Source organism: Misgurnus anguillicaudatus, chromosome 9 (assembly GCF_027580225.2).
Source record: "Misgurnus anguillicaudatus chromosome 9, ASM2758022v2, whole genome shotgun sequence".
In the NCBI taxonomy this organism is placed as follows: domain Eukaryota; kingdom Metazoa; phylum Chordata; class Actinopteri; order Cypriniformes; family Cobitidae; genus Misgurnus; species Misgurnus anguillicaudatus.
Genome location: NC_073345.2, coordinates 23029964 through 23043110, shown reverse-complemented (window position 1 = coordinate 23043110; position 13147 = coordinate 23029964). Strand labels below are relative to the sequence as shown.

General features: G+C 40.9%; 1 protein-coding gene across 4 annotated transcripts in view; it reads right to left on the bottom strand.

The window, feature by feature from the left end:
• LOC129423909 (transmembrane protein 132C) overlaps positions 1-13147 on the bottom strand; it is a 205272-nt gene that overhangs the window by 141951 nt on the left and 50174 nt on the right. For all 4 annotated transcript variants that reach the window (XM_055180440.2, XM_055180437.2, XM_055180438.2 and 1 more), the window contains one exon: positions 9036-9942. In XM_055180440.2, coding sequence (XP_055036415.2) covers positions 9036-9928 — 893 coding nt within the window. In that variant the 5' untranslated portion in view covers positions 9929-9942. The remainder of the gene's footprint in view (positions 1-9035; positions 9943-13147) is intronic.

Here is a 13147-nt window from a genome sequence, read left to right as displayed (position 1 = left end):
CTGCGAGGGAAGGATGTGCTAGTACGCTCAGACAACACTGCGACCGTAGCGTATATCAACCGTCAAGGCGGTTTGCGCTCTCGTCACCTGTCGCATCTCGCTCGTCATCTCCTCCTTTGGAGTCAGAAGCATCTGAGGTCCCTTCGTGCCATTTACATACCGGGCTCGCTCAATACAGCAGCAGACGCGCTTTCCCGAGCAGCGCGCCCCGGCGAATGGCGACTCCACCCCCAGACGGTCCAGCTGATTTGGAGGAAATTCGGTCGAGCGCAGATAGACCTATTTGCGTCACCGAACAATACCCATTGTCGCCTGTTTTATTCACTAACCGAGGGCAGCCTCGGCGTGGATGCGTTGGCACACAGCTGGCCGCGGGGCCTGCGCAAATATGCGTTCCCCCCAGTGAGTTTAATAGCACAGATACTGTGCAAAGTCAGGCAGGACGAGGAGAGCCTTTTAATGATCGCCCCATATTGGACGACCAGGAATTGGTTTCCGGAACTAATGCTCCTCGCGACAGCCCCTCCCTGGCGGATTCCCCTGAGGAAGGACCTTCTTTCTCAGGGAGGGGGCACATTATGGCACCCGCGCCCCGACCTGTGGAATCTCCACGTTTGGTCGTTGAGCGCGCGCAAGGTTTAAGTGATTTGCCCCAAACGGTATCTAACACTATTGACGCGGCACGAGCTCCGTCTACGAGACGGGCTTACGCGTTAAAATGGAACCTTTTCGTCACCTGGTGCTCTTCGCAACGCGAGGACCCCAGAGAATGCCCTATTAACATTGTGCTTTTATATCTTCAACATAGGTTAGATGGTAGGCTGTCACCGTCCACTATTAAAGTTGATATCGCCGCTATATCTGCGCATCACTCACTTATTAACGGCAGATCAGTGGGCCAGCATGATTTGGTTGTTAGATTCCTGAGAGGCGCTCGCAGGCTAAACCCCTCGCGCCCTCCTTCTATTCCTCCCTGGGACCTGTCCATGGTGCTGAAAGCGCTACAGAGTCCTCCGTTCGAGCCTTTGCAGTCTGCGAGTCTGAAGCTTCTATCCATGAAGGCTCTGACCCTACTAGCATTGGCCTCGGTGAAGAGAATAGGGGATTTACATGCATTCTCTGTTGACGATTCGTGCCTTCAGTTTGGTCCTTCTGTCTTGAGCGTGACCTTGAGACCCAGACCAGGCTACGTGCCCAAAGTTCCCACTACTCCTTTCAGAGATCAAGTGGTGAGCTTGCAAGCATTGCCTTTGGAGCAGGCAAACCCAACCGAGGCTTTGTTGTGCCCCGTACGCGCACTGCGATTCTACGTGGACCGCACGCAAAGCTTCAGGACCTCAGACCAGCTCTTTGTTTGTTATGGTGGCCAGCAGAAAGGGAAAGCTGTCACTAAGCAGAGGATGTCTCATTGGATAGTTGATACTATCGCCCTGGCTAACAATTTGCAGGGCATTCCTTGCCCCTTTAATTTGAGAGTGCACTCCACTCGGAGTGTTGCCTCATCTTGGGCATTAGCTCGTGGTTCCTCGCTAACAGACATCTGTAGAGCTGCTGGTTGGGCGACACCTAATACGTTCATTAGATTCTACAATGTTCGTATCGAGCCTGTATCCTCTCGTGTTCTGTCCTCACCAGGGAGGACACGGAGAGCAGACTCGCAAGTCGGCTTGCAGCCTCCGACTGAGGCTCCAAATTGAGTTTCAGTATGGAAGGCTAACAGAGCAAAAATGCGTAATGGTTTGATTTGCTCTCTCCACTGCCTTGACAGCCTTTGTTGCGGAGCATTGGCTGTCAGCCTTTCACTAGCTGTATTCTTACGAACCTACGTGTTTGGCCAGGGCCCCACATTGTGTCCCAACGGGTTCCTTTGTGAGTATTATTCCGTGGGGTTAATCCTACCAGCCCACGTTTCCCTTAGCAGAGCACTGCTTTGCTTACACAGCCACGGCTGTCATTTATACCTCAACTACGGTTGACTTTCGTCCACCATTAGCCCTTAACGGGGCGGTGGCTTCCGCAGCGTCCCTATACCGCTCAGATAGGGCGCTTCCCAGTCGCTGGCACTACTGTGGGTTAAAGGAACATCTAGTGCCCGGCCTTCTGCCTTGAAACCTAATTCTCCTATCCTTAAGTGGAACCGGAGGGCTTTAAGCAGACACTGGAAGAGGTCAGCCCCTAGTGGCGTTTTAGTAGGGTTTCCCAATTCGTCGGTCACGACGTGACGTCGTCGTGACCGACTGAAAGGGAACGTCTCGGTTACGGATGTAACCCTCGTTCCCTGAAGGAGGGAACGGAGACGTCACGTCCCGTCGCCACAGGTGCTGCCACCTGCTGTTTAGGCCGGTCACCTTCCGGCTTTCTCAGCGAACAGAAGCTGATTTCCCTATTTGCACGTGCGCCTTATATACGCACCTGGCGGGGCGGCGCCAGCATTATGCAAATATCTCAATGCCAAGTTCATTGGCGTTTTAGTAGTATTCGAAGCAGATTGGTCTCTCTAAGCGAGCTCCCAATTCGTCGGTCACGACGTGACGTCTCCGTTCCCTCCTTCAGGGAACGAGGGTTACATTCGTAACCGAGACGTTCACAGTACTGAAATGGCTCCCACAGTCACCAGATCTCAACCCAATAGAGCATCTTTGGGATGTAGTGGAACGGGAGCTTCGTGCCCTGGATGTGCATCCCACAAATCTCCATCAACTGCAAGATGCTATCCTATCAATATGGGCCAACATTTCTAAAGAATGCTTTCAGCACCTTGTTGAATCAATGCAACGTAGAATTAAGGCAGTTCTGAAGGCAAAAGGGGGGTCATACACAGTATTAATATGCTGTTCCTAATAATCCTTTAGGTGAGTGTATATTGTAGGAAATGTATAGTTGGAATGAAACATTAATGCATTGTAAATTTTCCTAAATGTATTCATTATTGGCAGGTGTTAGAATTTAGCACCCTATTTAGCTGTACATATGTTTCGTATTTATCTGCATGGTGTGTCTGGTGGACATATGCAATGTTCAGGAGCAAATCTGCTTTACCATGTGTTGGCCTGCCAAAAGCTGATCAGGGGGCATTTTTATCCCCAGGCTGACGATAGAAGAGATCTGGCCCCGAATGCGCCGATGACGTGACCAATTTGAACCTGCTGCCATCCCCTCAAACGTAACCCCAAGCTACACACAACAAATCAACAGTCAAGGACCCAAGAGAAAAATCCCTATCAGCAGCCCTCAGCCGGTCACTATTTAAAAAAATAAATAAAACGGAGCTCGAAGCAGAGCCCAAGCCGAGAACAGAGCTGTGCCTATCTCAAGGGGTTGAGGGCACTTGGAGCCATCACAAAGACATTTAGCCATCAAGTAGAGGAAAGAAAAAAAGAAAAACCCTTTTATATGATCTTATCACCAGTCTGTCTGAACACAAGAACACCACAAGACATTTAAAGACTTAACTTTTATTTCTGCATTAATTTTAAAAAGGCTTGGTAACTTGGTGCAATTTCTAATGATAGAATAGCCTTGGAGAACATTTCCAGAAACAATGCCAGGACGCTTTATATTTCTGTCGACATCAAAGGAAATTCATGTCCAAGTATTTGATTTTTGCATGCTAAAGAAATGATTCATCATTCATTGTACAGTAATTCATTAGTTAACACCCTCTCTGAGCAAATGAATAAGATGGGAGCACAAAGGTTCAAATTGAGACCAGGGGCTGGTTTCATCAGCAGTGGGAAAGTTACAGCTAAGCTTAACTGTGGCATAAATGGTATTAAATTACAGCCCAGAGGAGACAGAAGAAAACTCGTAAATGAGATATTACAGAGGTTTAATGTCTTTCAAATTTTCCTAAACTGGGTTATTTTCAACCCAGCATCAGGTCAAAAAGTGAAGAACCTTTGGTCTCTTTTTTTGGTTTAATTTCTCAGATTTTTACCCAGTTCTGGGTTAAAAAATAACCCAGCTTTCTCCCAAGAAAAAAACATTTGTAAAAAAACCTCACTTTTGTCTCATAAAGAGATCTCCAAAATGTATCGCCCTGATATTTTATTACAAACTTTTCAATAGTAACTTTTCAAAGAAAATAAAATACGTAAATAAAATGTATTATGTTACATTATAATTTTGTTCTTGTAAATTAACCCAAATAAATATTTAGCTATGACATTATAATGGGTAAAAGGCACTTTGAAAAGAACTATAACAAGATAAAACTGGAAGATTTTGTTTACCAAATTGTTGGAGGCTTTTTAGATTATTAAACACCACATTATATGAGAACACATTACTTTACAGACTGCTCATGACCTACTTTAAAACTAAATTAAACACAAACTAGCAAATGGTTACTAAGCCCCTAGCGTGAACTTTACGTCCTGATTAAATCAAGATCGTACTGATTCAAATGACTGATTCAATCCTACCCAGAACATGGCCATAGAATGTAAAACTGTATTTACTAGATGAATAATAAGAGTTCTGTACATGGTAATGACATATCGTGAGCCTCTAACATGATTGTTTCGTCTTCTTATGTAAACCTCGTGCATGCAAAAGAGCTCTGGAAAACAGAGCAATCTCAACATAACACCAACTGTGATGTACGCCCCAACATTAAATTACATATTAAATGAATTACAATGTTGTTACTATGCTAAAAACAATGCAGTGACTGTTGAGTTAGCGCTATATGCTAGTTAATGCTATAATGCTAGCGTTTAGCCTTAAGTTCTAGGCTGTGTCAAAAATGGCATACTGTGACAGTAGGTACTGAAGTAGATGAATTACCTCATCGACAGTAAAAACAGTAGGGTTTCCCGCAGCATATTTCAGTTAAGGCGGCCCTCCTAAGCTTGGAAACCCTACCGCCTTAACTAGCTCGTCCAAAAAAAATAATAATAATAATTCACTGCACAAAATGTTGTCAATTGCATCTCGGAGAATAGCGCGTACGCGCATCACACCACAAGCGGGGACGCGCGCCACACGGCCGAAATGAGAAAGACGTGGTTCGGACCGTCACTGTGTGGAGGATAACTAGTCAGTTGATAAAACAATGTTGATAAAACAGTTGATAAAACAGCGCAGACGCGCTTCACACCGCGAGCGTGCATGCGCACCACACGAACATTCTCCATGAATAACACACACATGAATAAATTCGCACGTACTACATTCGCCATGTTGAAAGATCCGTGACATACGTCGTCATAACAACAAATAAGGCATTAACTGGAATGACGTTAAACTAGCGCGACTTCACCACAAGTGACAGCTGTTTCATATGTATATGTATCAAAATGGCACATTCGAATAGAGATGCTTTACTGCTTTTGGACATTTTTGAATAAAACAACGCCCCTTCGTCGTCTTCTTCGTTGGATAACTCCTCTCCTGGGGGCTCATGGGATAGCAAAGTGTCTATCGAATGAACACTTCGGAATCTTGCCGGAAGTAGGAAGTCATCCGGGTTCTTTTCGCCTACTGTTTTTGGAATACTTCCTATATAGTATGGAAGTAGGCGGTTTCGGACGTTACAGTTATGTTTTGCAGGTCCATACTTAAAAAAATCAGAAACATCCATAAACAATCTCCAAACAATTGATTATTCCTCAAATTCCGTATCTTTGTCTGATACAGGCTTAAACATAAGGTCTGTTTGCACTCACACACAGAGCTACTGAAAGGAGCTGCTCTGTGAAACAGCCAATCAGAGCAGAGCTCAATTTTATTATTCATGACCCTTTTAAATAAGGTATTAATAGACCATTTCATAAAGGCAAATCCTAAATGGACATGTAAAGTTATCTCTGAATAATTTTTGCACTTAATAAAGTTACATACTTTCTATGTAGATATCAGAGAACAATTTAACATATTATTTCAAATGCATTCTTTGGCACCTTTAAGGTTTGTCAATCACACAAGACAGCTTCAGCTAACTGGGCTTGACAAGCCCGTCAATGTACAGCTTAAAGCACACGGGTGTTTGCATTCGGCATGATTTAGATATCAGGCCTGAGAGAACACAAACAGGACTGAACATTCAATTCTCTAACGCTCTTACTCACTTGCACAGAATGTCTTTAGTCGCTTCATCAAATCCGCTAGTTCTAATTAGAGCTCAACACTCAACGAATCAATAAGGATTTTTTCACTTTTGCACACTGGGTTGGGTGGAAAATTAATATCCATCTCTGACCACATTGTGTATTACATAAAGCTCATCGCTGAAGAATTCATTTGCATTCAGTTGCATTCTACTAATTAAGAGTTAATTCTACTAATTGAGAATGAATTGGTTATTTTTTTGGAAGGGTAATGCTGTTAATTGCCTATGGGCTTTTTAAGTGTCATCCACTAAGCTTCATCTTCTTGAAAGTAGGACCATTATTTTTATAATAGCGTACTCCTCTTTAACCCTTTAGAACCTGAAGCAATGACTGTCAAGAAACACAATGTGCTATCATCAAGTGCAAGGTACCATTTTTTTTTAGTAAACCAATGGCTTTCAATTAATGCTGTCAAACAATTATTCATGATTAGCTGCATGCAAAATAAGAGTTTGTGTTTGCATTATATGTGTCAGTAATTGTTGTGTATATAAACACACACACACACACACACACACACACACACACACACACACACACACACACACACACACACACACACACACACACACACACACACACACACACACACACACACACACACACACACACACACACACACACACACACACATATATATAAAAATATAATCAAATAAATATAATATACATATAGATATCTACATGCATATATACACATATATACATATACACACATGTACATGTTTCTAACATAAATATATAAATGTGTGTATTTATATTAAAATAATTATTATACACAGGACACACAGATATTTTATGCAAACACAAACTTTTATTTTGTATGCGATTAACCACCATTAATTGTTTGACAAAATGTAATATTTTTATTTAGAAATACTTATAGAACTAGTGAACAAAATAATCATTTTAGACTTGAAAAATATACTGTAGTACATACATACAAGTCGTTTAGTGTGATGTACACAGTTTTCATTTAGGAGGCTTTTTATCCAAGTTCTCCAGGTTTTTTTTTACCACATTTACTCAAATCTGGTGCTCTCTAACCTAACGTGTACCGTAACTTACTGTTTAAATCCGCCCCTCTCACTTTTGCAAAAACACCACCGATTGGCTGACGGGAAGCAAGAAATTACCGTAATAAACCATATATGGTCAAAAAGTGCTATTTGTCTACTTTTAGGATAAATTCAAATTTTTTGATAGCACAAATGGTTTAATAGTTACAGTATAATGAATAGAGCTTGGTAAAATGTGTCTGCGATGGCACAATCGGTTTAATAGGGTTAAAGACTAATGTTTAAACCAAAGAAAACTGATCAAGAAAACTAATATGGTATTTAAAAAAACATAAGAGAAACATTATGGGGTGGTTTCGCGGGCAGGGCTTATGCAAGTCCCAGACTAAAATGCATGTTTGAGGTGTCAACATCTTGCACTGAAATATCTTAACATATATCAGTGCCATTGTTTTGTCTCAAGGTGCACACCAGTATTGTTTTTGTAAGGTATGTTTATAAAAACTACTGAATATCCAATTATAACTAGGGCCTAGTCCTGGAATAATCCAAACTAGGGCTGCATAATGATTAATCGCGACTAATCATTTGCAGAATAAAAGTTTTTATTTACATTATATAAATGTGTGTACTGTGTATAATAATTATGAATATATAAATACATACACATGCATGTATATATTTAATATATAATTAATATTAATACCTAACATATAAATATATATTTTTCTTAAAGTTATACATAAATGTGTGTGTATTTATATATACGTAATTATTATACACAGTACACACATTTATATAATGTAAATAAAAACTTTTATTCTGCAAACGATTAGTCGCGGTTAATCGTTATGCAGCCCTAATCCAAACCATGTCTGGGAAACTGCCCCTATGTGTTTATTATGGTAGGCAATACATTTTGATCAATGTGCTAAAAGCACTTTTTACCGCTAGCTCTCATGGGTAGCACAAAACGTACTCATCATTATCAAAATGGAAACAGAAACAGGTGTGGGAAAGAGACATGGGAGTGGAAGATAAATTAGTACCTAAAAAGATTGCACCTGCGATATGTAAATGTTTGGTCTTCTGAAAACAGATAACATAATATCATAATTTGCAAGGTGTGCAAGAAGACAATCGCAACAAAGCAAAACCAATTTCTTTTATCACCTCAAGCAATGTTTACGCAATGTAAAGGGGTCACTAGATTTTTGTTCTGTGTTTTTCACAAAACAGTCAAAATCATGCTTTTTATTGAAGTAAATCCCAGCAAACAATTCTGCATTGAAAAGACCTTTAATACAGCAATCCCAACACAGCCCAGACGTCTAGGCTAAAACCAGACAAAGGCAAAATTTGGGCTGTCAGTGAAAATTTAATAGGCATCTTACCATAGCCCAAAATAAATAAAATAAAATAAATAAATAAATGAAACCTATTATCTCATAATGACTGTTGACTTTTGCCTACATGATGAAATATAATAAACTCGCATGTTATTTTGGAAAAAACAACATGTAACCAAATTCAAGTTTATTTTGGCTAGAAGTGGGTTAATCCTAGCTACATGTATATCTGATCTATAGTTAAGCTAGATGGTGGCTATTGCTTGCTAGGAAAGTAGATTCACTTATTTAATTACTCTAAAACACAAATTAAAAAAATAATCAAAATTAATATGAGAAAGTTACTAAAATATAAAATTTTACCATAGGTATAAGTGTTTATGCTTAAAGATGATGTGTGTACTTTTTTGGATGTTAAAAACACTATCCAGTTCCAGCCTAGTAAACTAAAAGCTCAACCATTGGTTTCATGTTTTTCAATTCTGCTTAGTGCCACTAAGACACTTACACACTTCAGAAGAAAGCAAGAATGGACTACAAGAACGTGTCACTTACTTCAAAGTGAAGATCTCGACAGAAGAAAGAGTGGAGACCGCAAGGAAAGCCGACACTGTCTCTCTCTGCCTGATGGGTCTGGAGGGCACCATCACCACAAAGTTATTGTCCAGACGAAACTCAGAGAGGGGCTGAAACAGCCGTATGCTGCCGATCCTGCGCATGGGTGTAGGTCCTGAGAAGTAACCAGCCGGGCCCATCTGCCCAGGGCGGATAGAATTGGTCTTGCGGGAGTCCTCTGAGCTACATTCGCCGGTATCTGTGGACTGTAACATATAATACAACTCCACCGGGGTGCCTTCCACCTGTTCAGGTGTTTTCTGTCGACCCGGTATGATGCTAGGCGGACTGAACCAGCTCGCCAACGGCTCCAGCTCTGCCACACACAGTCCGAGTTCCCCTTTCAAACGGCAAGTTCCTCTTACTTCTTGGGTCTCGTGGAAAGCAAACATCCTGACGCAGGGCAGTCTGTCGACGGCACTGTAGTCATCCCAGTCTCGGCCCACTACGTAGAAGAGGACTTGCACCTTCGGCCAGCTGGGGTGTATTCGCTCGCTGATAATGAAAGTCTGGACTTTCCAGTTAAAACTAAAAAGGGGGGAGGATGAAGATGACGAGGATGTAGATGCAGGGTTGTTGAAAAGTCCCGGCCCCAGAAGCTCAACGGGCACCGGCTGTTCCACAAACAAAGGTCCGTAACTGGCGTTTACAGAAGGAGTCTTTCGGGCCTGCTGGATGAAGAAAAGTTCTGTACGAGCCTGCAGGCTGGAGTTTCTCATAATGTCCTGGTTGGCCTCCTTTAGGAAGAAGGCTGACTCTGCGTTCAGTACCTGGTATCGGACTGGAAGGTACGTAGGACTGGTGCCAAATCTCTGCAATCCGTCCAGCAGCATCCTGCTGTCGACAACTGACAAAAATCGGAAAAACAGAGAAGAGAAGTTTAATTTTCAAGTTTTAACCTCACACATTTCCCTGCAAAAAGTTTGGTTTTAACATGTACCGAAAAGATGGTTTCAGCGTAAACAACATAAACAAACAGCTTTTGCCCCCAAACCTTGCCAGGCTGCTAAACCTCTCTTCACACACAGGTGATACATGCACACAGTCTCCCCTCATCTTTAGGAAAATGAAAAATTTTTCTTTTCGACAAAGGAAAAGCCAGACGGATAAAACAAACACAGATCGCAAGTTAACTTCAGGCACGTAACCATGGCGATGTGCATGCATCCATTGAAACCATCTTTGTAAGATAATTTGAGAAATGTTTGTAGCCAAACCGTTTGTGAGCCCCATAATAGGATAAAAAAATACTATGGAAGTGAATGGGGTTCGGTTGTGCCGATAGATGATAGTATCGTGTATCGACGATCGTCAGACATATCACCAATAGCAGGCTTTCATGACGATAGTTGGCAATGGTTATTATTATTATCATTATAGTTTCACATTAACATGCCCATTGCATGCTTTTCCTCGCATGAGAGGGTTTGTGGGCTTCACTTTGCGCAAAAGAGCTTGTAACCCGCGCGTATTCCTTCTCGCACGCACCTGGACTTAATGTGTGCATCTTGGACTCTTGCTCGGACCTGAATGCACGGCATGATATCCTTTCCTCGCACATGAGCTTGTAATACACGCGGCTCTGACATTTGCTTGCACTGGAGAGGTTGGCACGCAGGGGTTTAAAACCAGCGAGCGTGTTGTTCCCACTCCCTGGCACGCAGGAAATTTTCGAGTGCCTGTACTTTAATGATGCACTCGTATTAATGGCATCAGTTTTAAGAAGGTTGCGGTCATGACAGTGTTGCCCTTGCTTCGTATTTATCCACCAATCAAGTGACTTGTCATAAATAAGTAAAAAATAAACAAATAAATGAATGAGTAAACTACTGCCTCACCTCTCGATACTATCATGTATCGGCGATCTCACAGGCTGACGATAGGACGATCGCAAAATGGGGCATATCACCCAACACTAGATTAAGAACGGTTTGGTTACAAACATTCCTCAAAATATCTTCCTTCTTGTTCATACAGGTTTGTAAAAACATGAGGGTGAGTAAATGATGACAGAAATTAAATTTTTGGGTGAACTGTCCCTTTAAAGGTGCAGTGTGTACATTTTAGCGGCATCTAGTGGTGAGGTTGCGAATTGCAACCAACGACTCAGTCCACCCCTAGCTTTTGAAAAACATAGAAAAGCTACAGTAGCCGCAACCGGACAAACATGTCATCGTCGGAGACAACTTAGTAAAAAAATGTGTCCATTAAGGGCTTCTGTAGAAAAATGGCGGCACAAAATGACGACTTCCACTTCCAAGGGGACCCTCTGTGTATGTAAATAAAAAGGTCTCATTCTAAGTTAATAAACACATAACGGTTCATTATGAAAGGTCTTTATACACCCCTGATAATATAGTTTTGTATATTATTTTGCATTTCTGTCAAGAGATCCTTCTAAAAATTACACACTGCACATTTAAACAAGGGTTTGAAAATTACCAGCATGCTTTGGTGCAAGTGTGCACCCATCCGTGTGTTTTATTTATGGCTTTAAATGAATGGAATTTAGCATAGACTCTTAGAAATAAAGATGCTATAAATGTTCTTAAGTGAGATGCCATAGAAAAAACTTTTTTGGTTTACCATTCAAACTATTTTTTTATATTTTCATACTCTAAAAAACTTATTTTCACTTCAAAAAACATTTCTGTGTAAAACAAAAAGGTTATTCGGATGTTAAAGATTTATAAGACTACACAGCTAAAAATAGTTATTATATGGGATTGTGTATGTCCCATTATTTTTAGGTGTACAATAAAGATGACTAAATGCCACTGTTTCAAACATTATATTTAAAGAAACAAAATGCTTTGTTAGCACTTGATAATTTATTTAGTTTATGCTCATTGGGAAAAATAAAATGTTGGCTTACATCTGTCAAGATTAAATTAGGCAGAACTGTGACAGAACAAATTGATTTGAAGACGTAGTGCGTATTCACACTAGTTGGCAGGTATAAAATAAGACTTGTAAAAGTGAGATACACCGCCAGTTTGTACACACATCTAGAAAAAAACATTCAGAGCAGAAAGTCATAGTGTCACTTTTATATCACATGCAGGGGCTACACTATCACATGCAGGGGCTACACTTTCCTCTGATGTAAATGTTTTAAGATCATTCTAAGATTTAAGATTTTTTATTATAACTTATCGAAAATTATTTGAAGCCATCTTGTTTCTCCTTCGGCATTCTGCTAAAGGCCCTTAGTTGCCCCCAGGCCCCTGATTGAAAGCCCATCTACAATAACTGGACCCTGAGAGTAATGTCTCTGTGTAACACCGCCCCATTCTACAATCCCATCCCCAGTAACTGAATGCCTTTAACCAGCAGTTCGCTGCAGATATTTGGGGTGATAGAAGGACCCAGGGGGCTTCATTGATTTTGCGTCACAGCACTAGTGTGAAAGAAAGAGATGCTAGAGATTTGTGACAGCTGGTGGCAGACAAATGCTACTGGCGCTTACGTGAACACTCCAGCACAGTGAGACTAGAGTTATGTACCATTGTGCTCAAACTGAAGTATTTCATGATTTGTTTAGGAGTCTGTCCTGAGCAAATGGATTGAATCAGATGAATTTTACTTACAAAATAGAAAAAAGGGTAAATGGTAAATATCTGTAAAGGAAATTTGGAAAAGGTTGTTTACTTAAAAGATATATTCTTCTTCTTTGGTAAAGAGAGAAAGAGCAAAGCAGAAGAAAACAAATAAAATTACTGCCCGCATAAAAAGCACCAAAGCCTGATTTTTGATGTAAAGATTCAGATTTTTTTTCAAAATGCACCTTAAATGTGTAACAGATTCATTTTACAATTGTTAGAAAGAACAGTGTGTCCAAGGACAATTATGCATTCAGAAGATTCAGATGAACATTCAGTTACAGTATGAAATCATTTCAAGAAAATTATTATATATTATACTGGATCACAGAGGTAAAAAATAGAAGGAAAGAAGAAAGGATGGATGGACTTTACAGGACACCACTGTATATTCTGTCACATTCGTACAGCCATGTGGAAAGGTACGAGAGAGAGAGAGAGAGAGAGAGA